Genomic DNA, 27,873 nt, shown 5'->3' with positions numbered 1-27,873 from the left:
ACGAGCGCCCGCGCGGACGCGCCTCCTCCGGCCAAGCACAAATGTGCGCATGTGCAAACTGCGCCGGGGAAAGAAAAAACTAAAAACCGGCTCCGCGTGTACGTGTAAAAGCGTGCGCGCTTCTTGCCCGCCTGAAACAAACATGGACGCGTTTGAGGTTCGACTGTGCGAGAAAGTTCGGCGCTACAGGCGCTTTTATGATTCTTCTTGCAAAGACTATAAGAATGTCCAAGTCACACACAGCGCGTGGAGGGAGATCGCGAAGCCAAGTGCCGAAACAAGTGGAAGTATTTACGGGACCGGTTCGTGAAAACCAAGCGGATTAAAGGTAGAGGCGGAGCCACGGGAAACGGCTGTGCAATGTCTCAGATTTATAGCGCCCTCGACTGGCTGTCGGAGTTTGACAAACACAGAGCCACGCCCTCCAACTTGACCGCCCTCAAGGTGAGAGACACGTGCGCGAGGACTAACGGTGTGCCACTGACTGGTAAACTGTGCAGGTAAAAAGTGGGCGCGCGCGAGGCGTTGAAGCTCAGCTAGCAAACAACGCGTTTGGTTAGCATTAAAAGTTTACAGAGCTGCGAGGATTCTTTTGACTCTTTTTTGCCTTTCATTTCAGAGCCCAACTGCCCATCATCCAGTAAGCGACGTGCCAGCCGCCGCCCCATCTCCGAGCACCTCCGCGGTTTATGACCGCACCGGGCAGCCGCTGCTCACGGTGAACCTCTCGCCCATCGGGAACGCCATTCAGACGAGGCTCAGGAGACTTGACCGGATCGGGGAGCAGCGAGAGGACGCCGGCGAGGGAGCCAACTTTGCTCAGATGATGGTAGACATGCTCAGGAAATTTCCATCTCAGCAGAGGTCTCAGGCAAAAATTAAAATCCACCAGCTGCTCTTCCAGATGGGACAGGACCTGTACGAGTGCCAGGCGGGGACGGGGACTTTAAAGAAGGAGAGCCACCGCACACGTGAGTTACTGCAAACCGCACCACTTGTTGGAGTTTCAGGTTGCTGTCTGTTGATAGCGGTGTGGACTATGGAGGTGAATGAGAAAAGAGAACTGCAGCAGTTTTGTAAATAAAGACGCACTTTTACAAACGGGACTTTCCATTCTCTGTTAATATTATGAAGGTCTTGATTTAAGAAAAAAGAAAAAAAAAAAAACATTCAATTACAGGCGGTAGCAGTTTAGACTCTCATAGAAAGGCCTCACGTTGTGTCTCATGTTGATCCAAGGGAACTGCCTTCTGCTTGGAGTCTTAAATTGTGTTCTGTGGATCCCTAGGGTCCTGCGAAACCTTCAGGCCCTCGGTGGGCCGAGAATGACTGGGCTCAGAGAGATAAAGGCGTGTCTGCTCAGCGATGCCGTTGGGGAACCGTTCTTGATTTACTTTTTGAGAAATTTTAGGTAAAAAAAAAAAAAATCTGGTACCTTTCTATTATTGTGACACAAAGACTGGCCAACCCCAACCACAAATACTAGTGGGGGTGAGCAAAGTCACCTCTGGGTCCCTAATTCTAATCTCCCCCTTGGGTGCCTAATCTTAAAATTCCTATTAGGTGCCCAATCGTAAGTTTTCTGTCTTGCATCACGATAATAGAAAAGTACCAAAAATCGGAGAGAATGTGACTTTCAGGTCAATCGGCGTTTAAGATTCGACTCCAGTGAGCTTCTACACGCACCACGTTATTACCGACCCCGGCATGCAACGTCTTTGCACAATAATGCGATAGTCTTGTGAAATAACACAGTAGTTTGTAATTCGTTTCTCTCACTTCTCAAAGTGCTTTACATGGACAGTGGGCAGCCACTTCATCCATCAGGAGGATGTGACGGCACCCATTCTTGTGCCAGTACGCTCTCCACCAATTAGATATTAGGCCATGTCGGGTGACAGAGGCAGTTAGGCGGTTAGAGACAGGGGTGATTAGGGGGCCAGAACGGACGAGGTCCTGGTCGGCAATTTAGCCAGGACATCGGGTGACACCAACGCTTTTCGAAAAGATGACCAGAGACCCTTTGATGATTACAGGACCTCAGTTTTTATGTCTTCTCTGAAGGACGGTGCTATTTTTTCAGTACAGTGCCACCGTCCCTGCAGTGGGACATTGGGATCCACACATAGACTACAGCGTAGGCGCCTCCTGCTGGCCTTACCGACACCAACCCAAATTTTTCCTAGGTGGTCTTCCATCCAAGTACTGGCCGGGTTCAAACGTGCTCAACTTCAGCTGGATTAGCTGCTCTGAAGTGCAGAAGCAACATCTGCTGGCCAACGGCACAGTGCCTTTGTCAGACGCCACAGGAATACGTTTTGTGGATGACCCCACTCTGGGATTGGAGTTAGTGCCTTAAAAAGAAGAAATTGATCAGGGCACTGCAGATTGGCATTATACTTAATGGACTAGGTAAAGGCGCTATATATGGTAGATTGAACTATTTAAATGGTGCTCTGCTCATCCGTCCATCGAGCCCAAGTGACAACTGTGCTGCACTGCAGTAACGGCCAAGAGAAATGAGCAGGGAGCCCAGCTGAGACCCCACATCTGCCACGTTCCCCTGAGCCCCTGCTGTGGGCACAGCTATGATGATTTCGTTGGCCAATCAGAAATGCAAATAGTGGCATGTGAGCCCCACCTGCCCCACTGGTATTCAAAGAGTCTCCTAATTGTTACAAAGAAATATACAAATGGGCCGATGCCAAATGCCTGCAACAAACGGGCATCCATTTGCATGGCTGCCAGATCAGATATAAAACGGCCGGACGGTTTAAAGTACGGATTTGAGAGACGTGTCAGTGACTGGCGTCGCAGCAGAGGGGGAGCCAAAGAGGACCCGTGGATCACAGAGAATCAGGTGGGCACTAAAGAGGGCAGGAGATTGAAAGGTGGCACAGGCTACTGAAGGGGCAATGGGGAGGCTGTCAGGGGAAGATAAGCAAATTCTATAAGACAAATGGCACCTCTCCTATTTATTATATAGCGCCTTTCACATCACTCTATCAATTGTGTAGCGTCCATCACATCTCTTTATCTGTCTATTATAGTGCATTTCATATTGAATACTATTTAGTGATAATCTTAATAATACATTTTACTTATACAGTGCAGTGCAGTGCCTTTCTCATGTGTCTGTCACATCACTTTATCTTTTATAATGAAATTCGTATTTAATATCGTATGGTGTCTGTCATATCTCTAAGTTTAATAGCGTAATTTTATATTTATTATTTTACAGTGATAATAACAATACATTTTAGATATATAGCACCTTTCCCATGTGGCTGTCACATCTCTTTAACTCTTACAGTGCAGTTTTCTATTTAATATTCTATAGTGATAATCATAATAATACATTTTATGTATATAGCGCCTTTCCCGTGTGCCTGTCTCGTCACTTTATCTTTTCTTGCGCACTTCTTATTTAATATTGTGGACTGTCTGTCACCTGCCTTTATTTTATTTCCTGTCTATCCTGTGGTGTCTTTGTGCTCCGTTGCTCCACGCTGCCTTCATGGATTCTGAATTCTGAATGAGCTCCTCTGCCCCTTCTCGACCACTCGGGTCTGCTGTTGAGGCGTTTAAGGTGGTGGTCCATCTCAGTCCAGGCTCTTCTTGTGTAGCTCCTGGCCGGTGGGGCCGTTTGAACTGCGGACCCCCTTCAGTGTGCTGGGAGACCCTCTTGTTTGGTGACTTTCTCTCTAACTGAGCTGTTAGATGACTTGTAGTTCCTCACCTGTGATGATCCATTTTGTCACCTTGTCCTGTCCCACCTGTCCCCAGACATTCCCCCAGACTTGGCTGTACACGATTGTGTGGACCTCTTTAGTAAGTCGCTTTGTATAAAATTCGAGGAGAAGAGTACTTGAATCTGAGTACTTTGTGCTCCTGGCGTCCCATGGCAGACTTTTGACTTTGGGAGGCCAGGTGTGTATGTGATGACATTTGACTTTTATTGCAGTTTCTCCCCCCCACCACAGGGTGGTGCTGTATTCTCCCTGTGCTCTTCTTTAATTGTGAACAGGACCAGAGTGGGTGCTGGATGTTGGCTAGCGAGTTCAAATTGACTCGAAGGTCGTCTTTCTCTGCATGACTACAGTGACACGGGCCAAAGCCGTCCCAACATGGAGCGTCAGAAACTTTACTTTGTCGACGGGGTGCCAAAGGTTTCAAAAATGTTTGAATATAGTGAGGAGATCCGAAACATCAAGGCCAAGCCGGAGGATGTGTTGATAGCCACGTATCCCAAAGCAGGTGAGAAACAAACTGATGAGCAGATAATTGGTGCCACTGTGCCACTGTGTATGCCCTTAAGGACGTCTGGTCACCTTTGTGTCAGGTTTCAATGACAGCTGAGCTAAAATGGGTCAGATCTGCCACTCTCCTCGTTCTGATGATCATCCTTGATGTTTAGTGGGTGGGCTTGCATTCCTCATGAGTGACGTCACTCCCTACACCCACCCATCCATCCATCTATCCATTTTCCAACCTGCTGAATCCAAACACAGGGCCACGGGGGTCTGCTGGAGCCAATCCCAGCCAACACAGGGTACAAGGCAGGAACCAATCCTAGGCAGGGTGCCAACCCACCGCAGGACACACACACACATACCCACACACCAAGCACACACTGGGGCCAATTTAGAATGGCCAATCCACCTAACCTGCATGTCTTTGGGAGGAAACCGGAGCGCCCGGAGGAAACCCACGCAGACACGGGGAGAACATGCAAACTCCACGCAGGGAGGACCCGGGAAGCGAACCACTGCGCTACCACTGTGCCACCGTGCCGCCCCTACACCCACCCATCCTTCCATTTTCCAAGTGCTTATCCAGTTCAGATGATTTGATTTCTCAGAAACAACAGGAAACAGGAGTTTGACCGCAAGTGAAAACTACCAGGCCACTGATGAATAGCAGCAGGTACCTTGAAGCGCCCGGGCTGCTCTTGTTCCACATGAATATAAGGCGCCATAGGAAACTCCATCACTTAAGCTGCATATGCTTGCCATCCCATAAAGGTTGATGACAAATGACTTCCAACTGTCACCAAAAGTGACGATGCGTAGCTGTGCACGCTGACCACATGGGACTCGTAGCTGATCTCAGGTCAGGGTGTCATTGGTGAACAACTTGGTCTAGAAATTAGAAACGCCTTGTGATTGGCACTCACCCTTTGCTGTATTAACTCGACGTTTTGTTCATAGGCGGAGTGTAAAGGAAGGCCCAGGGAGGCCCTGCCTGCCCGCCATCCCCCATGTTACAAAAATAAGTCCATGGATCACCTGTCATCACTAAAGGCCAAGCCGACGTATGGCATTTCACTTGGCATCCTTGTGTGTGTCATTTCGATTCGAGACCAGACGTGAAAACTGAATGTAATCAACTGACCAATCAGCTTCAAAAGGCGGGGCAGGGGGTGTCCACAATTGGGGTGAGAGGCGTAGCAGTCAGCATTGTAAAGAAGGGGGATGCGGGCAGTGCGAGGGGTGAGCTGGTAAGGCAGGGATCTGCCATCTCAATGTACGGGTGGAAGATGCCGATGTAAACGACCATTTCAGTCTCGTCCAGACTCACAGACGACTCAAAGCCACAAACGGCGACTCGACTAAAGATCTACTTGGCCACATAAGCGGTTTGCTGGCCGAGAGGTCTGCGCATGTTGCTCAGAGACCATTCTCCTGGATTTTCTAACTGGCATAAGGGCACACACAATGGTTCTTTGAATTAGCGGGCGGTGAAGTCAGAATGGCCTTCAGCTGAAATCGTCGGGTTCTGTTTATTTGTGTGAAATTCTTGTTGCGGTAGCTCTCGTGTTTTACGTTTTTGAGATTATTTGTGAAATATTGTGCCTAAATGAAGGGCTGTTGTTACAACACTTTCACATTCAGATGTTTTTGCACGTGTTGATTTGCTTTCTGTGATCTTATGAGTGAATAACGACGGCTGGCTTGGTGACTTGATGCCAAGGCTGCCCCCTCAGTACTACGTGTGTCTTTCATGATGACGACCTCCGGCCACACTAACGGTCTGACATCACAGCAGAAAACACATTCGATGTTGCCGTACGCGTACACCGGGCACGAAGCAGGAAGAGGAAGTGTCCTCCACGCTCGACGTTCATTTGGAGTTTGTGTTTCCAATGGTGAACATGAAAAACGAAAAGTGTTGGGACTGCCAATGAGGTGGAGTTGTGACTGAAAGTAACGCACGAGTTTAAAACGAGCAAAGCGGCTGACAAAACGTAACGAGCCGAACCTACTCAGGAAACGGTCACACCCAGCAAGAAGCACGGACCAGCCAGAGTCCTCGGCCTTCTGAGCGGCCATTTTCTGCGCTGGAGGGCGTTTTCGAAAGTCTTCGTTTCTGGGGGGTTAAAGATGCCGGGGGCTAATGTGGACGTTAGTGGCACCAACAGCGCACTGGTGGGCAGGACTTTCACGGTTATTTGCCGTTAATGCTCTCGGGTTCAACGTGGATGATTGAAATGGTGGACTGCGTCCTCAGTGGAGGAGTCACACGTCAGCCAAATGTGATGCGGGCTCCATTTATTGAGATAAACAAGACGGCACTTTCACCCCGAGGTGAGACTGACGGCATCAAACCTGCTCGTTGAATCAAATGACAGGCGTCTCACCCTGTCTGTGTCCGTCAACAGGAGTGGACCTGCTAGAGACCACGCCGTCTCCTCGAATTGTGAAAACCCACCTGCCAATGCAACTGGTGCCAGCGTCTTTTTGGGAGAGCGACTGCAAGGTAAGATGAGCCGGCCTTCATGACGCTGCCCGCTCTGAGATGACCCCAACACTCCATTAATTCCGTTCTTATTTGCACAATTTGGTGGTCTATGTTGCCAGAAATGCCAAGGACGTCCTCACTTCATATTATTTTTACCATAAGATGATATCACTCATGCCAGAACTTGGAAGTTGGGAAGAATTTTTTGAAAGTTACCTGGCTGGGAACGGTGAGGAAATGTTCAAAAAGACAAACCCCTCCTTCAATGGCGTCAGCTACTTTAGCGTGCGTGAGGGTAGAAATGACGTGCAGTCTGCAGAACACCTCAGAGTCGTAAAGGGACTGCGCTAATTTACGACTCGTTGTTTTGTCGAGTTCACGGCAGACACGTTTTTTATTGGTGGGCACGGTAACCCTGGAAACGCTTACTTTCGTAGCCCCTGTGTGCACCGCGTGTGCACCCCGCAGTCCTTACCTACGTGGCATTCACTCCTGACCCGTGTCCTCACGAACGGCCGGCTGCCTCCTCTGAAGATAGTGTGGCGAGAAGAAGTAAGGATGTGACCGCCCGGGCATTTACCTCAGGAAATTGATCTTTGTGGACATGCCCGCCATTTTCTACCCGTGGCCACTGCATGTGTGAGCAAAGCAAAGGCTGGTGGAATAGAATTGTGGCAAAAGACGATGAATGGACATGCGCAGGCTGACAGAGCACAACGGGGCCACGCAGACCACAAAATCCGTAACTGTAACCTGGTTAAGGGTTTACATGGCCTCACGATCACGGTGGTCACAGAGGAGCCTTCGTGTGTTCAACTGGCCTGTCAGAAACGACAGCATTGTAGGCCCCCCCCGGGCAAAGCAGTGCACTGGCGCCCCTACCTACACAACCACTCAGAGGAATTAAAATTGATAAAATGAAACAAATCTTTATTGCATTGGTACTTCCAACAAAATCAGCATTTAAACATTAAAAAACTTGCTGCACGGCAAACATGAATCAACACAAACATTTGAACAATACAATTTATTTGTGTAGCCCAAAATCACACAAGAAATGCCGCAATGGGCTTTAACAGGCCCAGCCTTGACTCTCTAAGAAGAAAAGAAAAAACTCCTCTGGGAAAGAAAAAATGGAAGAAACCTCCGGAAAGGCCGTTGAAAGAGAGACCCCTTACCAGGTAGGCTGGGCGTGCAGTGGGTGTCAAAAAATAAATAAAAGGAGGTGGGCAATACAATGACACAATACACAGAACAGAACAAATCCTCAATACAGTATACAAATAAAAATGTTAGAAGTATGGAGCAGAATTTAACAATGGATGATATCCCATAATATCATTTGGATTTATTTAGAGTCCTGGAGACCTCATCCATCAAGCTGCCTCCCCTATTGGCCATTCCACAGCTGAGTCAGCGCCTGGCCAGCCAATCCGATGAAAGGACCCCTCTACCCGACGACCCCTGCAACCCTGAACAATAGAAAGCGAGCCTTGAAAAACACAAACATTAAATGATACTCAACTGGTGAGCCGTACAGACGGAGATGGCACAGGATGACATTACCGTGAAGTATTTATTAGAACATTTGGGACATTTCTTTGCAGAGAATTGAGTTGAAGTGATGTTAACGTATACGCTTTAACGTTACATCATGCGTGAGATAACTGCACGTGAGACACTAAATCAGAGGCGAATGTCAATGTCCACTTGTAACACAATAATAAATATTTATAGTTTAGTGTAGTTGAGTATGAATTTATTGACGGCAAGTCACAACATCCACAGATTAGCAGCTGCCCAGCGTGCCCATGGACTCCACCGCATGCAGCATTTGTCATTTTCATAACTGAGATTCTATGAAAGATGTGCAATGTTATGTGTGTCACGCCAGTAGCGGTGGCTCCTTGACTAATTTTAATACGAATACATCAGTCCAGAATTGAACAACTAATAAAGTCCTACAGTCTGGTATTTGTCAGTTACGTTACCTGTAACTAATTATGAGAGACGTGTTAACTACAAAGTTCCCAACTGCCTGCTTCACAACTTCTTCCAAGCGTATACACGCTGGTTAGTTTATGTATCGTAAATTCTAATAAAAACAACACTCTTTTGAGGTTTACTTCTACATTTTCATATCTCCCCAGAATTCTTTAATCTTTTTTGCATGTATCCCAGGATTCAGCTCCCTTTTCACACACATCGCCATCAACATCTGGAAAACATCCTGTGGGTCGTGAGTCCTCGATCTTACAGAACGCAGTGCTAGTTGACTCTTATGAGTTCTGCGCACAGTTTATTTACTTAAAGATAAATCTAAATGGTCTGAAAATACAGGGTGGTCCAGATCTAATTATGCTGATCGTCTGGATGACTTTGATTTATGCGGGGACGATTTCAGTTCGGCGTGAAGACGATTCTTCATGCCGCCAGTTCTAAACACTTCTCGATGGTCCGGGATTTTTTGGGTGATTTTCTATGTAATAAACTTAATAAGTTATACCGTAATAAAAATTGGATTATTATATCTGGACACCCTATAGAAATACACAACAATAAAAATGCACAAGTTAAATATTACGAGTCCTACCTAACAAACGGTAACAAGCCACATTGTTTAATGCCAATTTCACTTATCTAGAGTAGAATTCAACTCCTGAAGCCCTTGAGAGGCTTCTGAAAAACTAGGGGCAATAATCGTATGACTTACAGGGCAAAGGTGGCACCTCAATGAACCGATGCTGATCTTCTTTCTGCTGGTGCCTCCCAGTCTATGGTTGTCCTCTATGAGGGCGGAGGAGAGACACAGACCTGTTGGACTCCATTTTTCTCACTCGCAGGTCAAGAAGATCTCTGTTAGCTAGTGGCAGAAATGGCCGCTTATGGCGCTGGGGGGCTTTACTCGCGCACACCCACTGGCAACGTACAGTTTGTGAGATTCCATGAGAGGGCAGATGAGTTTTTGTGACGTTGTTTGCAAGGCAGGAACCAACCTCAGGTGGAGCGCCACTTCAAGGAATGGCCCACTCACTTACTTCACCTGATTGTCTTGAAAGATGCTTTGGTACAATGATCTCAATTAAATATATTTCAATAAAGGAGTCAGTTAATGAATTGGTTAGACAATTGATCTGGTGATTGTTTAGTGGCTGGCCCAGGTACCCGGCGTGGCCCAGCTATATCTGTACTGTAGAACGAACGGGTTAAGGAAAGAAAGCAAAGGTTTAGGTGCCTTTTTAAAATGGCGGCCCTGTTGTTATTTCTAGTATCCCAGCCATCACCCACACTGCCTCCCTATTGATGTCTCCGCCATTGTGTGTTGGGAATTTGTTCTTTTTGGGTCTGATTGGATTCCAGGACTGCAGCAACTCCTTGCTGAGTTGTATCCATGAATGCTTAGTTCAAGTTTTAAAGAGTTTAAATTATGAAGAAACGCCGACACAGCAGGAGTAAAGAACCCTTTGATGGAGCCTCAGCCTGTGCCTCCCCGCCAAAGCAGCCGATACTCCTTCTTATACGACAGCAGATCAGACAGAAGCATCACCCGTGTAAGGGACGTTGTGTTCTGGACATTGTGTCTGTTAGCCTGGCTTCAGTCTGCTCAGGTCATGGATGGCAGAAGAGCAAAGTTCTTCTTTCTCAATAGGCTTTTAATATTTTTTCCTCGCTCCCCCTTCCCCTCCCTTATCATCCATTCATCCATCCATCCACCCATTATCCAACCCGCTGAATCCGAACACAGGGTCACGGGGGTCTGCTGGGGCCAATCCCAGCCAGCACAGGGCACAAGGCAGGAACTAATCCCAGGCAGGGTGCCAACTCACCACAGGACACACACACGGGCCAATTTAGAATCGCCAGTCCACCTAACCTGCATGTCTTTGGACTGTGAGAGGAAACCCACGCAGACACGGGGAGAACATGCAAACTCCACGCAGGGAGGACCCGCCTCCCTTATCAATAAGCATAATAGCGTTTATCCAAGCATTTCGTCTTACATTGCGTGAATCGGCTAACCATTTCTATTTTGTGTCCATTGAAGATGGGGCCCTCATCTTTCCTGAGTCTAGCGGACGCGTTCCTACAAAGGAAGTTGTCCCAGGTCAGCTTACTTCACCCTGTCTTGTGACAGACACCTTTATGAATGACCTGCCGTTACAGCAAAGCAGCTTTTGTCCGTTTTTAACCCTTAGTGACTTCTAAGCAGTTCATTTTTCTTTCACAAGCAGAACGGATGTTCGTTTTGATTTACCGTATATACTCGTGGATAAGTTCTCCCGCGGATAAGTCGGGACTTTGTAATTTCTGGTATTTTATAATGTCAGTTGTATAAGTCGAATGTGGAAAACTCTCACTATTGGTCCAAGAGATTACGATATGCTAACGCCCAATCAAGAGAGTAACCACGGCGCACACGGCCTTTTTAATTTCTATGCATTGTGCCTACGTGACCACACGGTGACACCCGCACCATTCTGAAGCAACATTTGCACTGATTTGTGTTTTTTGTGTCTCACACCCTCACACACCTTTATCTACAATGGAGTGTTCAATCAGAGGAAAACATGAAGCTGGTTTGAAATTAAACGTCATTTAATCGGTAACAAAATTCGATGCGTCTGAGAAACTGGTGCGAGATTGGAGGAGGCAAGAAGATCTTAAAAAAAACTAAAAAATGAAGTGTCACATTTTTGAACGGGCGTATAAGTCGGGGTCTGATTTTATGATCGATTCTTGGGGTTTCAAGACCCGACTTATACGTGAACATATAAACGGTTTTCCCTTTGCTGGTCACAACGCTCTGCCGTATCTCCTCCTGCTGACCCGTCTAAGTTCTCCTCTTTGTCTTTTACTTACAGTGGCCTGGGGCTCCTGGTTTGATCATGTGATTGGCCGGTGGGACATCAGAGAACGTCACCAGGTCCTCTTTGTATTTTATGAGGACATTGTCCAAGTGAGTTCCTGTCTGTCTGCTTGACCTCGTGTACTGAGTGACTCTGTGACAACTCTAACGTCCTCTTCCTTGGCGCATCAGGACCCAATGAGGGAGGTGGAGAGGGTGGTCCGCTATCTGGGTAAGACACTTGATAGGACCACGACTGATGAGATTGTGGAGCACATTGCATTCGGGAACAAGAGGGACAATCCCATGACTAACTTCTTCATGAACCAGGAGATTACGCCGTTTATGAGGAAAGGTCGGAGCTCTTGAGATGCTGTAAGTCTTTGCTGCAAAGAGGGCCGACATCGGTGACTGATTTTCCAAATGTTTCCTTAGTAAAAGTTGGAGACTGGAAGAATCACTTCACGGTGACCCAGAATGAGAGGTTTGAGGAGGAATATCAGCAGCGCATGGCCAAGACGTCCCTACGCTTCACAGATGAACTCTGAGCGAAAGACTACCCCTTGGTGTCGCCCGATACAAAGGCACAGGGTCATGGTGCCTAAAGTGTAATTTAGAGTCCTGACCAGCAGATGGCATCTCTGAAACTGGGCGACTCTGTAAAGCTGGTCTGTCTGTTCGCTTTGACGTCACGCATGTTCTAGCGATTAACACGATGGATTTATTAATTAAAGGGTCGGCGATGTTATCTTCAAACTGATCTCCACCACTCTGTCTCATGTCGATAAATAAAAGCAGGAGAAGTAAAAGCTTGACCTCAATATCTCTGTCTGATTATTGATTATTAACGTCATTGAGGGCTGGACTGTCATTCCCACAAGCGCACCAAAGGACACTTTGTGAAGTCCTCTGCTGGTGGCAAACTGGGCTGAAGTAAAGGAGGAGTGGAAATGAAGAAAATCCCAGTTAGCGGGCCTCCTGCCATCAGAGAGCTCTAGTCCAGCATGGACAGTGAGACTGGGAACAGAGACAGAGAAGGACCTATGGGGCTAGTTGGTGTCACTGGTGGGCTGACCACGCGGTAAATCAGAAGTCCAACTCCGCACTTTCTGTTTCTCACCTTACTGCTCTCTGCTGCTTGCTGCTGTAATGGAGAGAAAAGGGCAGAGGGGCATGGAATTGGGCACCAAGCCCCTAAAGAGCTTTGCAGTGCATGTTGGGTACTTTGGCGTCTGACCTGATGTGAGTGAATGTGGCTGTGAGCGTGTGAGTGTGTAAACGGCACACGACTGTCTGCCATGTTTGGATGTTCCAAAGACAAAAGCAGAAACGAGAAAAGTAGAAAAGGCCTGGCACCGATCACACTGCGAAACTGGACTCATGACGAGTGCCAACCCTCCGAGCCAACTGCAGGAGCCCCACGACCACGTGCTGTTATTGTGAGGGTCAGCCGATGTTAAACCAAGTTGCACCTAACAAGTACCGAGCAACGAACCAAAGTCTCTTGCCAACCGTCTTCTCTCCATGCAGCCAGACACACGCTGACATATCGTGATTGGGAAGTGGATTTGGCAAACCTTCTTTTCCACGGGATGTCTTGCGGTCCACGACATTAGCAGATGTGGTTGCCCCTTTTCAAAGTCCTACAGTTAAGTGCAGCATTCTCACGCCACACTGCTGAAGAATCTTTTCAAACATCATCACTGAGCCACGTCCGGGCACTAAACGGCATAAACGATTGTGCCCAGCGAGGAGTCAGACTTGCCTCGGACTTCCTTTCATCGGCCAGAAATGAAGAACGTGCAGCAAAACGATGATCGTCGTCAGACAGCAAACGTAAGAAGACGCAGGCGTGTTGATTGGTGCCCGATGGGGACACTCATGTATTGTTCTGTCGCAGTGTTTGTTTGTCTCTTTCATTTCTGATTAACGCCAGTGAACACCTGTTACTGATTTTGTGAGGAAAGTGTTGATATGTGCCGTTATTCTCTTCATAGAACAAAAAATGGGGCATATTTTGCTGTTATTTGTAATTTTCCAGCTGTTTTAACTTCATGTAGATGGGGGCCCACGTTGGCATGGCCATATTGTTACATCTGAATTGGCACTCGAACAAAATTAGCCTGGGGACAACAGCTTATGGTGCTGTTTTTAAAATCATGGGGCAGATGAGGCCCCCTAATATATATATATATATAGTGTGGGACTGGGGGCGCTGTCACCATGGAAGGGTGGAGTAGACAGCATGTATGGGGCATTGTCTCCCCCAGACTGCTAGATGGCAGTGCCACCGATTCCCATAGGGCATCACACAATTTGGAACTCTTCGACTCTGCCCTGCTGGGTTCTGCGGGTGATGCCAGGGGGTGCCCGCCGCCTGGGGAGGCTCTCACCTCACCTGGAAGTGCTTCCGAGCTACAGCTTTCAAAAACCCAAAGGATTTCCAGATGTAAGACTGAAGGAGCTGCCTGGTACAACTTGAGGTGGCAGACGATGGCTGCCAGGGGGTGTGGAGGAGGCAGAGAGAGAGACAAAGACACAGAAGACAAAGACTGGCAGAGCCGTGTTCCTTGGTGCTTTGTCACTTTGGGCCTGTGCTCTTTCAGAAGAGTTTCACACAATAAAAACTCTCGTTTATTTTACTCTTGAGTCCAGGGCCTCTCTGCGCTGAAGCGCCCCCTGGTGGCCACAATATAGAGTTTAATATCCATACAGTGCCTTTGACTTAGTAAACAAGAACGGACAGGCTAAGGAATCCTTGCACTTGGAATCCAAATGCCCCCTAAGCAGGTCACATCTACACAATGGAAAAGAGCCGACGAGGGTGCTGACCGGGTAGGGAGTGGGCTACGTCCACGTCTCATGCTAAAGAGCGGCAGGTGGTCTCACACCGGCCATTCCGATCCCTTCCAGTGAGAACAGAGAGAGAGAGAGAGAGGCGAACCCGAGTGCCCTTTGGCACAGTCTCATTGAAAACAACATGTCACCACATTACTGTGGAGTGTTTATGAATTGGTTTATAAGTCACTTTATAAGGGAGAAAGGTCAAGGCGTGGATGTGAAGCAGCGCCAAATGGACTGCGCCCAACCAATAGTGCGTGTTAGCAACGCCGTGACGGTAAGGCAAGCTGGACAAAGTGTGGCAGTAGGAAACGTCTGCTTTGTCATTGTGGCAGCAGCACCTCTGTGAGTGACGGAGTCGCCGGACCGGAGGCTGACATCAGGATTAACAGGTGCGCATGCAAATGACTGAAATGGCATCCGTCCCATCGAGACCGTCGTGTTCGCTTCTGTATTGTCACTTTGCTGCGTCGCGTATTCCTCATAGAACGGTCTTTCATTTTGTGAAGCTCTCCCTGCATATGAAGTTACTCTGTGGGCTTTGAAGAGGTTCCCAATATGTGGGCAAAGCAGACATCTTTAATGTCCAGTGGGCGGCCTTGTAGGGTACAACAGATGGAGAGCAGAACTCGGCCTGTGTGATGGCAGCCAGGACTCGAGTGTCTTGATTCCTCAGTTCATTGGACATTACTGCCCTCTTGTGGACACCAGCGTCATTACGCCCAGGCTTGGACACTTATGCAGTTATGCGCCACTTGGCTGTTAGTCGTGTACTGGTCATCGTAATGGAGACTCAGTGGGTCACTGGGGTGCATTCTTTAACTGCTGGTATGGAGTAACTCATCCGATTGGCACGCGGGGTCCGTGTAGGGACAGTGTGGGGTCACGAGTTGGTCTCGGTGGGTCGTGAGAGGGTTATGACGGGTCGCCTAAGTGATTGGAAGTGTTGTGTGATATGTTTCCCTGTTTCTAAATGAGTTAGTTTTACCAAATGGGACCCACCGATTGCTGCTAATGGGTCGCCAATGAATTAAAAAAGCCATAAAGTTCAGGAAACGCTGGAGTAATGAAGGCGGAGTGGGCAGAGTGCACAAGAATTAGCCATGTGGAGTAGCGGCGATCAAAACGAGCCTCAAAGGGTCCTCCGAGAGTCAGAAGACATAGGAGACCCTGTGAAGTAATAATGATAATAATAATAATAATAATAATAATAATAATAATAATAATAATAATAATAATAATAACAACAACAACAACAACAACATTTATTTCTATAGCACATTTTCATACAAACAGAAGCTCAAAGTGCTTTACATATTAAAGAATAGAAAAATGAAAGACACAATTATAAAACAAAATAAATCAACATTAATTAACATCGAATAAGAGTAAGGTGGTCCAATGGCCAGGGGGGACAGAAAAAACAAAAAAACTCCAGATGGCTGGAGAAAAAAATAAAATCTGTAGGGATTCCAGACCATGAGACCACCCAGTCCCCTCTGGGCATTCTACCTAATATAAATGAAACAGTCCTCTTTGGCTTTAGGATTCTCACGGAAGGGCTTGATGATGATGATGGTCACGTAGACTTCTTCCTTTTAATCCATCCATCATTGTTGGAGCATCATGAAGCTTTGAGTAGGTGGAGGTGGCGCAGGCCACCACCACAAAGAAACCGGAAAAAGAAACAGAAAAGAGAGTAGGGGTCAGTACCGATTATAGAGCCACCATGAATAGTTATTATGATGAATTGAACATACAGAGTATCAGGATTAAGTTAAATTACGATTAAAATGAAGTTATAAAAAGGCCATGTTACAGTAATGTGTTTTCAGCAGTGTTTTAAAGAGCTCTACTGTATCAGCCTGGTGAATTCCTATTGGCAGGCTATTCCAGATTTTAGGTGCATAACAGCAGAAGGCCGCCTGCCCGCCTCACCACTTCTTTTAAGTTTTGTTCTTGGAATTCTAAGGAGACACTCATTTGAGGATCTGAGGTTACGATTTGGAATATAACATGTCAGACATTCCCATATATAAGATGGGGCGAGATTATTTAAGGCTTTATAAACCATAAGCAGAATTTTAAAGTCAATTCTGAATGACACAAGTAACCAGTGTAGTGACGCTAAGACTGGTGTGATGTGTTCAGATTTTCTTTTCCTAGTTAAGATTCTAGCAGCTGCATTCTGCACTCGTTGCAAGTGATTTCTGTCTTTTTTGGGTGGTCCTGAGAGGAGTGCGTTACAGTAATCTAGTCGACTGAAAACAAACGCGTGAACTCATTTCTCAACATCTTTCAGTGATATAAGAGGTCTAGCTTTAGTTATGTTTCTTAAGTGAAAAAATGCTGTCCTAATGATCTGATTAATATGTGATTTAAAATTCAGATTACAGTCAACAATCACCCCTAAGCTTTTTACCTCCATCTTGACTTTTAATCCTAATGTATCCAGTTTATTTCTAATAGCCTCATTGTATCCATTATTGCTGATCACTAAAATTTCAGTTTTCTCTTTATTTAACTTGAGAAAATTACTATTCATCCATTCTGAGATACCAGTAAGACATTGTGTTAGTGAATCAAGAGAGTCGGGGTCATCAGGAGCTATTGATAAGTACAACTGTGTGTCATCTGCATAGCTGTGGTAGCTCACGTTGTGCCCTGAGATAATCTGACCTAACGGAAGCATGTAGATTGAGAAGAGCAGCGGACCAGGATAGAGCCTTGTGGAACACCATATTGGATATCATGTGTCAATAGTAATAATAATAATAATAATAATAATAATAATAATAATAATAATAATAATAATAATAATAATAATAATAATAATACGACAGCTGGTTTTGGTCATTTCTTGCACATTGTAACCCAGTTGTTTTCCTGTGCTGCTTGGCTGTAAGTACTGCTCGCCATTGTTTAGCTCTAAATCGGCACGTCGTCTGTATATACGAGATAACGAAGCAGAACTGAAATGAGTGATGATAAATAATATGACGGTGGCCTGTGTGACAAGCTACCAGGTGACATGCTCTCTTGTTCTGCTCAGTCTTTTGATGGTCTCTTCATGGGGTGGCGGACGCTGCTGCTCCTCTACTTTGGTGATGCTGAGTGGGAAGGCAGAGGAGAGCTGAGACCCCTTGGAGGGGAGCCTGGTCTTTGTACTGGTCCAGCTTGCTCGGTCTTCTGCTGGGCCAGTGGGTGTAAAGTGACCCCCAGGGTTCCTCCAGCCCTGTTTTACCAAGGCGACTCCTTGGGCTCAAACCTGCCTTCCAGTTTTGGCTTTCTTACTGGCAGAATGGACTGGTAAGCTCATGCAAACTAAAGGCACGTAATGCGCCCCCAACACACACCTGGGCCACTTTGACTAAGTCACTCATCTCCACCATCTAGTAGGACCATGAACGTGCTGAAGTTGCAACTGGTTACTCAGCTTTCCTCCCTTTAAATATTATCTACTTTAATAAAAGGATAAGCGTTTGTCTCTCTGTGTGAAGAGCTGGTCGTGATGTCTTTGTCATTCCAACATGTGGCGCATCATAAACGTTACATGGCTGTCATAAACACAGCTTTCATGAAGCTCATACCCAATGGCAAATCGCAGAGACACATGGACTGCACGCAAACGCTAACACTGTGCCGTTGATTATTTGGATTTCAACCCGTGTTAGATGAGAAACTCAGCCAGTAAATGTTTACAGCTAATTTTATAAAAATCAAAATACAAAATATTTATCAGCGATATAACTCACTTTTCTAACACTCCACTACAGTGATGGTGATAGCAGCATTTGATTTGCATCACCTACAGGTTTAGCACATTTCACACTTATCTGTTACTAGTTGTCTCCCCCGCGGCTGTGCCAGAGTCAGTGGCAGTTTTTGAAATGGGAGACGTGGGCCGTTGCCCAGGGCGGCATCGTGGTGGGGGCGGCATCTTGGACATCGGCAAAAAAATTATTTTTTTTTTTTTGTGCACACCCATGCTACTCCGACATCATGCCAGTGCATTTTTGGGATTGCATGGGCACCGATCGGTTTTCTATTGCCCATTTGTGGGGGGTAAGGGTGCCCTCCATTTGCGAGGTGCGCCTGCTGCTTGCCGCATGGGGGGGAGGGGCGGTTTGGCGGGGGATTCTCCTGTGTGAAGCTGATGCCAGCTCAATGCCTGTGCTCTCTCTAATCTTTATCACTGGTTAGTAAATTCGCCATAATTGGAGGGCACATTACAGGCTTTTAAACGGTAAAATATCGCCAATGAGATTTTGAACATGTTGATAAAATGATTTGAATTTTTTTGTATGGATATACAGTATATGTTTGCATGCTAACTTACTAATGCAAATGACTGGCGTAGTGGAGAGCGGTAGGCGGGCAAAGTTAACCTGAAATAACAAACTGATGAGAGCTCTGAGAGAAAAGGTTTCTGTAGCTGTTAGTGACCTGGAGAACTGAGGACTGGAGATGGGACTAAAGGGAAACTTCTTTACACTAAAACAAAATAGTTTGGTGCTGTTTAAATGTAAAATTGGATTTTGTCTCTGTTGGACATTTCACTTCAAATAGTTTGTTTTATTGCACTGATTTTGTTCAGTGTGTATTAGAACGCGGGGGGGCACTGGAGGGGGTGTTCGCCCAGGGCACCAAACAGGATAGGACTGCCCCTGGCTGGCATAGCACTGAAACAGGACAGACTTTAAAAATCAATAAAGAAACAGGCAAGGTGCGCTCCAACACGTGGCGACAGGTAGAGCGACTCAAACGGAGGCTGGCGCCTGAGTGAGAAGGGCCCCGCCCCTTTGTCCACAGCCGCTCTCTCGGATTCGCGTCAATAAATCGGCGCTGGAAGTGAACTTGGATACTAACAGTGACGAAAGAATTTGCAAAATCAACGGGAATGTTCAAGCAAATTATAGAAAAATAAGCAGATTGAAGTCGTTCTCTTGTGAAAATCGGACAGACAGACAGACAGACGTTGGATTTTATATACAGTATATGTAGAGATATAGCGCCTTTCACTGTGTCTCTCTATCAGTTATGTTGTGCCTGTTGCTTCATTTTTTAAACTGTGCTCTCTCTCACTATCTACGTTATAAAGTGCCTTTTTAACTCTGTGGTGACTTACAGGGTCCCAGTAATAGCTGGGGTGCCAGCCTGGCCTCCACGTTTAATCACAAAGCTTCACAAAATACAATAAAGAAATACGCAGACAGAGTGACAGACCTCAGCTGGACAGCCAATCAGACTCAATCTCAGCAGGTCTCGCTGCCTGTCACACCTTCTCACTTGGTGACGTGTTGTTCAGGGTGGTCTTCTTCATGGCTGTGTTGGGGGGGGTCGGGTCTGAACCATCGATGTTCGTACTAAAAACTCTCTTTTTCTCCATCATAACAGCTCAATGCCTCAGACACAAACAGAAGGCCACAACGAGGGGGACAAGGATGCAGAAAAATCTGAAAGCCCCCCACACGTGGAACGTCAGACGCTTTATGATGTTGAAGGGGTGCCGATGATCTCCCATTACTTTGAGTACAACGAAAGGATCAGAAACTTCAAGGCCAAGCCAGACGACGTGCTGATAGCGACGTATCCCAAAGCAGGTGAGATGACGGAAAACGCAGAAGGCCAAAGCTGAAACGTCTCGATCTTCTCAGAGATGACTTCATTCTTTAACAGAAACTCTACAGAGATTTCAGTTGCCTTGGAAGTTTCCCCTGACTCCATGTTGTTTGTCTATTTTGGGATTTACGTGGTTACTGTGGACCCTGGGAGGTGACGCTCCTGGTGACATTCTACACCAGTATGAGTAGATCCTCGAGTGGTCATTCACCTGGCCAACTTTGTGACTTTCTTTTCAAATCATTTCACCCGCACTGAGCCCCACTGATTAGTTTTGCTCTCACTTCCATTCTCGCTTAATCTCCGGTTCAATCGTTTGGGATTTTATTTTTTTTTGATCTCCCTCTTGCTGATCCTTCTATTAGAAATCTGTCCATCCCTCATGGCAGCAGAGACAGAAAGGCCGCATGATGACAAGCCTGGATTAAGACCCCCGCAGGCCTTTGGGTGGCTTAGCTCCATAACAGAGAGCTGATCGTATTTTAACGATGCAGCGGTTAGATTATTGCTGTGCGTTATTTACCACCTGAGGTGTGGAAATTCAAACATTTCATCAAGCAAGGGACGGTCCCCCTTGGTCATTTCGGTATGCGAAGACTCGGTCATTTCATTGAGCACCGTTGGTCATTTGAGCACAGGGACACTTGATTGGTGAAAGGCCCCTGATGGTAGATCCACCGCTACGTGATGAGGTCTGGTCCAGTTGACATGTTGGATCACTTTTGCCCATTCAAGTTCAAACTCTGATTTATTGTCACTTGGGCAAAGGACAGTGAAACTCCTTCTTACAGTTTAGACCAACATTTGAATTGTTGCCATGATCCCAATACTTTACTGCTTGGCCTCGGCCTACACGGGCCTAAAACTTCAAGATATCTTTAATGTCCCAAAATAATCCAAAATACCTTTCAAGGGAACAAAACTGTTAAAAAAAAATCTTGTGGCTTGAAAATCTATACTAGTAAAAGGCAAAGCCCTCACTGACTGACTGACTGACTGACTGACTGACTGACTCGTCACTAATTCTCCAACTTCCCGTGTAGGTAGAAGGCTGAAATTTGGCAGCTCATTCCCTACAGCTTACTTACAAAAGTTAGGCAGGTTTCATTTCGAAATTCTACGCGTAACGGTCATAACTGGAACCTACTTATGTACATATATACGGCCATAGCCTGCAGCTCGGTCAGCGTGTGAGGCGGAGTTGCGTCCCTCATCGTCACGCCTCCACGTAATTAAGTGCCTGCCCATATAAGGTCGTCCGTCAGCAGCAATCCAATAGACACGCTGCCGCTAAATATTGGCGGGTGAAGGACTGTGCTTATGCAAACGAAGATGAGATGGTCAGGGATAGACTAGTGTTTGGCACAAACTCAGTGATAGCGCGAGAGAAACTTTTAAGTGCCGAGTCTGTGCTAACATTAATAAAGTCGTGGACATTGAGAGATCGCACGAGATATCACAAGCACAGCTGAGAACCATCTATGCATGTACTCCGAGCGACTCACGTGAACTGACTGTGAACGCAGTACGCAGACAACAAGCAAGACCTCCAAAGAACGCGGAGAGTTTTGATCACATGAACGTGTCTGCAAAAAGTGGCATCTCCTGCTCTGCAAAAATACTACAAAAGTCGAGCAGCCGGCATGCGCGGGTGCGTAGCTGTGCCGGCCTTTGAGACGCTGACTGCGCTTCTGCCTTAAGTCAAAGTGAGCACTTTTAATTTTTTTCCTCCTTCCCCTGAGCTATAGCCCAGACAAGTGCAAACAAGGGACCCCATTTCTAGACTGCGGCAAAATAATATTAAGGCGCTTCGCACTTTCTTTTGCACGTATACGATTATGAGGTCGCGGAAGACACGCAGAGGGGTGGAGGACTGACAGTGCCATCGCGGCCGGTTAATGGCAGGGACGTCTCACCAGTCTACACAAGACCCGCCGCGACGGTCTCCAAAAGGCGCTCATATCGTCAGCGAAGACGTCTCTCTACACTATATAAACGAAAAAGACAACTTTCCTTTCTTTACACCTTTTTTCCTTTTATCCCAAACCAAAGCCTTTCTCTCTTAACACTGCAGAGGACACAAAACTAATTTTCTTTAATGGCTGGTAATGCCGGTAAGGCACATTACCAGAGGCAGAAATTTGGACGTTCACATAGAAAATGTAATTTCTATACCACAGCCGTCGTGTAGCGCCTTTCAAAAGGGATCAACTACCGAGAGATCATCCATGTACATTTTAGCTGCTGTTAGTTACTTACCTGCTGTGTTACACCGTCTTTAAAATGTAGTTTACCTGAAACCACTCCAGTAGTGCTCAGTGTATCTTTACTCCTTAAAACGTTAATGTTTTACTGTTTAATAACTCATAGACTACAGTTTATTTTTTTTCCTTGCACTCAGTGAGCGAAGCCAATGGGTAATCAACTATATATATATATATATATACACACACATATAGACACATACATATATATATATATATATGTGTGTATGTATGTGTGTGTATATATATATATATATATATTGTGGAGGACTGCCGGCTTCATACTCTGGTCCTCCCTCCCAGGCCGCCAGGAGGAGCTCTCCTGACAGCAGGATCGTGCTCCGACTTCCAGCAGGGCATCATGGACCTTGGAGTGTTTATACACAGCCCTGCTGGATACCTTGGGGGCCGCTGGGAGTCGCTGTAGGGGGCTCGTGGGCTCATCTGTGCCCAATAACCCGGGAGTACGTCACGGTCACGTGACAGGAAGAAACGACGTGCTCCCGGGTTGAAGAAAAGGACTATTTACCCTGACCTGGAAGGAATGAGGAACTGTGGACTGATTGGGCAGGAACACCTCCGGGTCAGGGTGTATAAAAGGACTCTGGGAAAACCCAGACGGGGAGCTGAACTGGTAGGTAGGAGGGCGAAGTGTCTGGGCGAGGAGGAGAGAGAAGTATTTTTGAGTGGGTTGAATTTATGAGTAGTGTGGAGGGTGCTTGGTGCACTGTGCAAAAGAAGAAGAAAGAGTCTTGGACTTTTACCTGTTGTCTGGCGTGGTACCTAAGGGTTCAAGGGAGCGCTAGTGTCCCCTACTGCCACAATATATATACAGTATATACCTGTATATATAATATGTAATATATAAAATGTAGATATGTAGATATATATGTAGATATGTATGTATATGTAGATAGATAGATAGATAGATAGATAGATAGATAGATAGATAGATAGATAGATAGATAGATACTTTATTAATCCCAAGGGGAAATTCACATAATCCAGCAGCAGTATACTGATACAAAGAAACAATATTAAATTAAATAGTAATAAAAATGAAAAAAATTAAAATAAAATTAATGTTCGCATTTACTCCCCCGGGTGGAATTGAAGAGTCGCATAGTGTGGGGGAGGAACAATCTCCTCAGTCTGTCAGTGGAGCAGGACGGTGACAAAAGTCTGTCACTGAAGCTACTCCTCTGCCTGGAGATGATCCTGTTAAGTGGATGCAGTGGATTCTTCATGATTGACAGGAGTTTGCTTAATGCCCATCGCTCTGCCACAGATGTTAAACTGTCCAACTTTAATCCTATAATGGAGCCTGCCTTCTTAACAAGTTTGTCCAGGCGTGAGGCGACTTTCATCTTTATGCTGCCACCCCAGCACACCACCGCGTAGAAGAGGGCACTCGTCTCAACCGTCTGGTAGAACATCTGCAGCATCTTACTGCAGATGTTGAAGGATGCCAACCTTCTCAGAAAGTATAGTCTGCTTTGACCTTTTTTACACAGATCATCAGTGTTGGCAGTCCAGTCCAATTTGTCATCCAGCTGCACTCCCAGGTATTTAAAGGTCTGCACCCTCTGCACAGTCACCTCTGATGATCACAGGGTCCATGAGGGACCAGGGCCTCCTAAAATCCACCACCAGCTCCTTGGTCTTGCTGGTGTTAAGGTGTAAGTGGTTTGAGTCGCACCATTTAACAAAGTCTTTGATTAACTTTCTGTACTCCTCCTCCTGCCCACTCCTGATGCAGCCCACCATAGCAGTGTCATCAGCGAACTTTTGCACGTGGCAGGACTCCGAGTATATATGTCCATGTATATATTTATATGTATATATATATGTTTATATGTGTGTGTGTGTATATATATATATGTATATATATATATATGACAGCAACACTCGTAACAGTGACAAAACAATTACATTAACAATCATGTTACATTATTTTTCAAATGTTTCCTTTTCTTTTTTATTACTTCTTTAACACACGACTTCTCCGCTGTGAAGCGCGGGTATTTTGTTAGTCATTAATATTTATTAAAGAGAAATGTATCTCTATAAACAAAAGAACAACTAATAAGGCGAAAAGGTTTTTACCAAACAAGGCAACCCACAGCACCAAATCTTAATCCGTGATCCAGTAATCGAACTCCAAGAGCAGAAGTAACAATCCAGAAACCCAAAAGACTTACAAAGAACTGCACTCTGCAAACATCAATGAACCACTGAAGGACTCACTCTGAGCTTTGAAATATAAAGGCTGAGGGTGACGTTAGGGTGGGCCATCTCTTGGGGTTCCACCATAAAAGATTACAATCAGATTATTAGGTGAAGTTGTGAAAAGAATGGAAATGTAAAGTCATAAAGAGTTGGGGTACCACAAGGTAACCTCATTTGCTGCCAAAAGGCAAAATGCAATAAACTCTTCAAATGGGTGACCAGCAGCACCAGTGAGGCATCCTCCCTCCAAGGTAGATTTAGAACCAGAGTGGTCAAAGTTAGGGGTGCTAGAGTGACGACTTTCAGTTTGTTATTCTGGATTGGCTTCATCCTGGCTGGAGGAGAACTGAGCCACAGTTCTCCACAGCCCCGCCCCACAGACGAGCCTCTCCAATTGGACATATCCGATAACCAATCACGCTGTTTGTGGTTCTCTCAGTATTATCTCAGCTGTTGTTCTCAAAAGACCCCCTTAGACTGTGGTTAACGTTAGGGTTGTGAGAGGGTTTGTCGTACTCAGGAGTTATGGTGTGTTGTGTAGTAGATGTGTCATATGGTGCTGTCATGAGAAATGTTTACCTGCTCTTTTGCTCTTAGGTACAACATGGATCATTGAAATCGTAGACTGCATCCGCAAGGAAGGAGTCACAACAGAAATTAAAAATCAGCTGAGCCAGACTCGGGCTCCTTTTATAGAGATGGGGGCTGTTAATATGATACCTTCTGGTGAGAATGAGCATCAAAACCTTATCATTAGAGCCAATGGCGTCTTCTCCAGGGACTTAATATGTCTGTGTCTGTCAACAGGAGTGGACCTGCTAGAGAACATGCCGTCTCCTCGACTTGTGAAAACTCATCTGCCGGTGAACCTGGTGCCAAAGTCCTTTTGGGACAACGACTGCAAGGTAAGGGATTCTGATTGGCTTCGGTACCTCAGTCGGCCTCCTCTCAAAATGCTCTCAGGTGACCTGATGGCTCCAGCGATTCAACTCTCATTCTTATGTTTAGATCATCTATTTGGCCAGGAATGCCAAGGATGTCCTTGTTTCTTATTATTTTTTCCATAAGATGAATCTGGGCACGCCAGATCCTGGAAGCTGGGAAGAATATTTTGAAAGCTACCTGTCTGGAAACGGTGAGTGAGATTTGAAGAAAAAGGCCAGCCATGAGGTTAACTGTGGCATGTGGTGCAGTACGCAGGACTAGATAGATAGATAGATAGATAGATAGATAGATAGATAGATAGATAGATAGATAGATAGTGTGAAAGGCACTATATAATAGATAGATAAATACAAGGGGTCAGAGTGGAGTGATTTTCTTCTAGCACGTGCTATTCAACCTTCATATGCTGCCATTCTCGAGAGCTACAATTAGAAGACGCTCACCTCATTCTTCTGCAGGGTGCCAGAATTCCATGCAGTTTTCTTCATCATGTCTTCCATCATAACAAACCTCACAGTCACATCTCTAGTCTGCTGCTTCACATTTGCTTGATAGAATTGACCTTTGAATGGGGACTTTCATGTCACCAACAGGTTTTGGAGGCTTTCGTTAAAGTCTTTGGCATATTCCGGCACAGAGTGTTGTTGGGGTCAGAGCCCATGATGGCCGTACAGGACAGAGGACAGGGAGCCACCATAGGAGAGTGAGAAGTCCATTGCAGTGCAGACACCCCACTCTTGTTCAAGTGCCCATCTATCTAATTTTCGGCATTTCTCACTTTAAATGTTTCACTGTACAAAAGAATGAGTTCTGACTTGCCCTGTTAGGTGGTCACAATGCCCTCCTCCATCAGACCCCTCACGATGGCGGGTCTAAACTCTCCTCTTTGATTTTGTCTAACAGTGGCCTGGGGTTCCTGGTTTGATCATGTGATTGGCTGGTGGGACATCAGAGAACATCACCGGATCCTCTACATCTTTTTTGAGGACATCGTCCAGGCGAGTATGGGTCTGTCTGTCCGCCTGACCCCTTCTTCTAAGGCTCTGATCTCATGTTCCTCTAATGTCTCCTTCTTTGGTGTGTCAGGACCCGGTGCGGGAGGTGGAGAGGGTGGCCCGTTTTCTGGGTAAGACCCTGGAGGGGACCACGATCAACGAGATTCTGGACCACATTGCATTCAGCAATATGAAGGACAATCCCATGACTAACTACTCCATTATACCTTCACATCTGATGAACCAGAAGATTTCACCATTTATGAGGAAAGGTCAGAGTTGTTGTGGGGTCCCGATTTATTCTTCTTGTTCGTGGCTTTCCGTTTAGACTTTTTTTTTTAAATGTTTCCATAGGAAAAGTTGGCGACTGGAAGAACCATTTCACCGTGGCCCAGAATGAGCGATTTGAGGAGGAATACCGGCGGCGCATGGCCAAGACCTCTCTGCGTTTGACAGATGAGCTCTGAGCCGGAACACAGCCTGCTGATTTCACCCGACACAAATCCACGGGCTCATAAAACAGAGGAAAAAGAAACCACAGCACCTTTCACAGGGGCCTTCAGAGCACAATGAAGAATTGTGAAGTTCATGAATAATAAAAGGAGATGTTGATCTTGAGCACTTTGTGGCGTCAGCTGGTCGTAGCTCAGCAATAACGGAGATGGCAATGTGCTACTGGGGTCCATAGATGTGAACCAGTGCGTGTGTTTCAAGTTTTCCTGTGTGTTTAAACTAATCAGTATCTTTATGTGTATGGGATGCGTTTATCAGTAAATTGTGAAGTTTGCAATTGGATTTCATCTGTCAGGTTGTTACAGCGATTTGAGTGCCCTGCAGATATAAACTGAACAATCAGCATCACAGATAAGTAGTGTGAAATAAAACAAATAAAGGAAAGGCGGCCATACAGTGGAAGAGCACCGCCAACAAACCTGAGGCTGACATAAACGTAGAGCTTCATCATGACTAAAGTGTCATTTAACAATGTGACCAGAAGGTGGCACCCTGAGGTGAGACAGACTGGCACTGCCAGCTCAGTGCTTGCAAGATGGAGAGGCGGAAACCCAGAAGGCTCCTTAAAAGGACACCACAAAAGGTGAAAATGGGCATACTGGGGGTTGAGAAAGTACTGAGACCCTTCACTTTATCGTCTTGCAGATTTAGATTCGATTATCTATACTAATAAAAGGCAAAGCCCTCACTGACTGACTGACTCACTCACTCACTGACTCATCACTAATTCTCCAACTTCCCGTGTAGGTAGAAGGCTGAAATTTGGCAGCTCATTCCTTACAGCTTCCTTACAAAAGTTGGGCAGGTTTCATTTCGAAATTCTACGTGTAATGGTCATAACTGGAACCTATTTTTTCATCCATAGACTATAACAGAC

General features: G+C 46.0%; 1 protein-coding gene across 5 annotated transcripts; it reads left to right on the top strand.

The window, feature by feature from the left end:
* The first annotated feature begins 91 nt into the window (after nucleotides 1-91).
* LOC120536461 (sulfotransferase 1C2-like) lies at nucleotides 92-27,677 on the top strand. 5 transcript variants are annotated; one of them, XM_039764819.1, is made up of 9 exons: nucleotides 885-2,860; nucleotides 11,604-11,698; nucleotides 19,826-20,031; nucleotides 25,141-25,269; nucleotides 25,351-25,448; nucleotides 25,552-25,678; nucleotides 26,392-26,486; nucleotides 26,575-26,755; nucleotides 26,838-27,677. In XM_039764819.1, exons 2-9 carry the CDS (start codon nucleotides 11,682-11,684, stop codon nucleotides 26,948-26,950), a joined length of 966 nt encoding a protein of 321 aa, XP_039620753.1. In that variant the 5' UTR covers nucleotides 885-2,860; nucleotides 11,604-11,681; the 3' UTR covers nucleotides 26,951-27,677. The 5 variants fall into 5 exon arrangements, with proteins under 5 accessions (XP_039620758.1, XP_039620753.1, XP_039620755.1 ...); XM_039764821.1 differs by lacking the exon at nucleotides 11,604-11,698; XM_039764822.1 differs by lacking the exon at nucleotides 11,604-11,698 and having other exon boundaries at nucleotides 891-971.
* Nucleotides 27,678-27,873: the final 196 nt, after the last annotated feature.

This window comes from Polypterus senegalus, chromosome 10, assembly GCF_016835505.1.
Source record: "Polypterus senegalus isolate Bchr_013 chromosome 10, ASM1683550v1, whole genome shotgun sequence".
In the NCBI taxonomy this organism is placed as follows: domain Eukaryota; kingdom Metazoa; phylum Chordata; class Cladistia; order Polypteriformes; family Polypteridae; genus Polypterus; species Polypterus senegalus.
Note: the sequence above shows the minus strand (reverse complement) of the source record. Positions and strands in the feature narration are given on the sequence as shown.

Coding starts and splice junctions, on each gene's coding strand:
- LOC120536461 (XM_039764819.1), top strand. Junction 20,032..25,140: donor AGCGACGTATCCCAAAGCAG/GTGAGATGACGG, acceptor TTTTGCTCTTAG/GTACAACATGGATCATTGAA. Junction 26,487..26,574: donor TTTTTGAGGACATCGTCCAG/GCGAGTATGGGT, acceptor TTGGTGTGTCAG/GACCCGGTGCGGGAGGTGGA.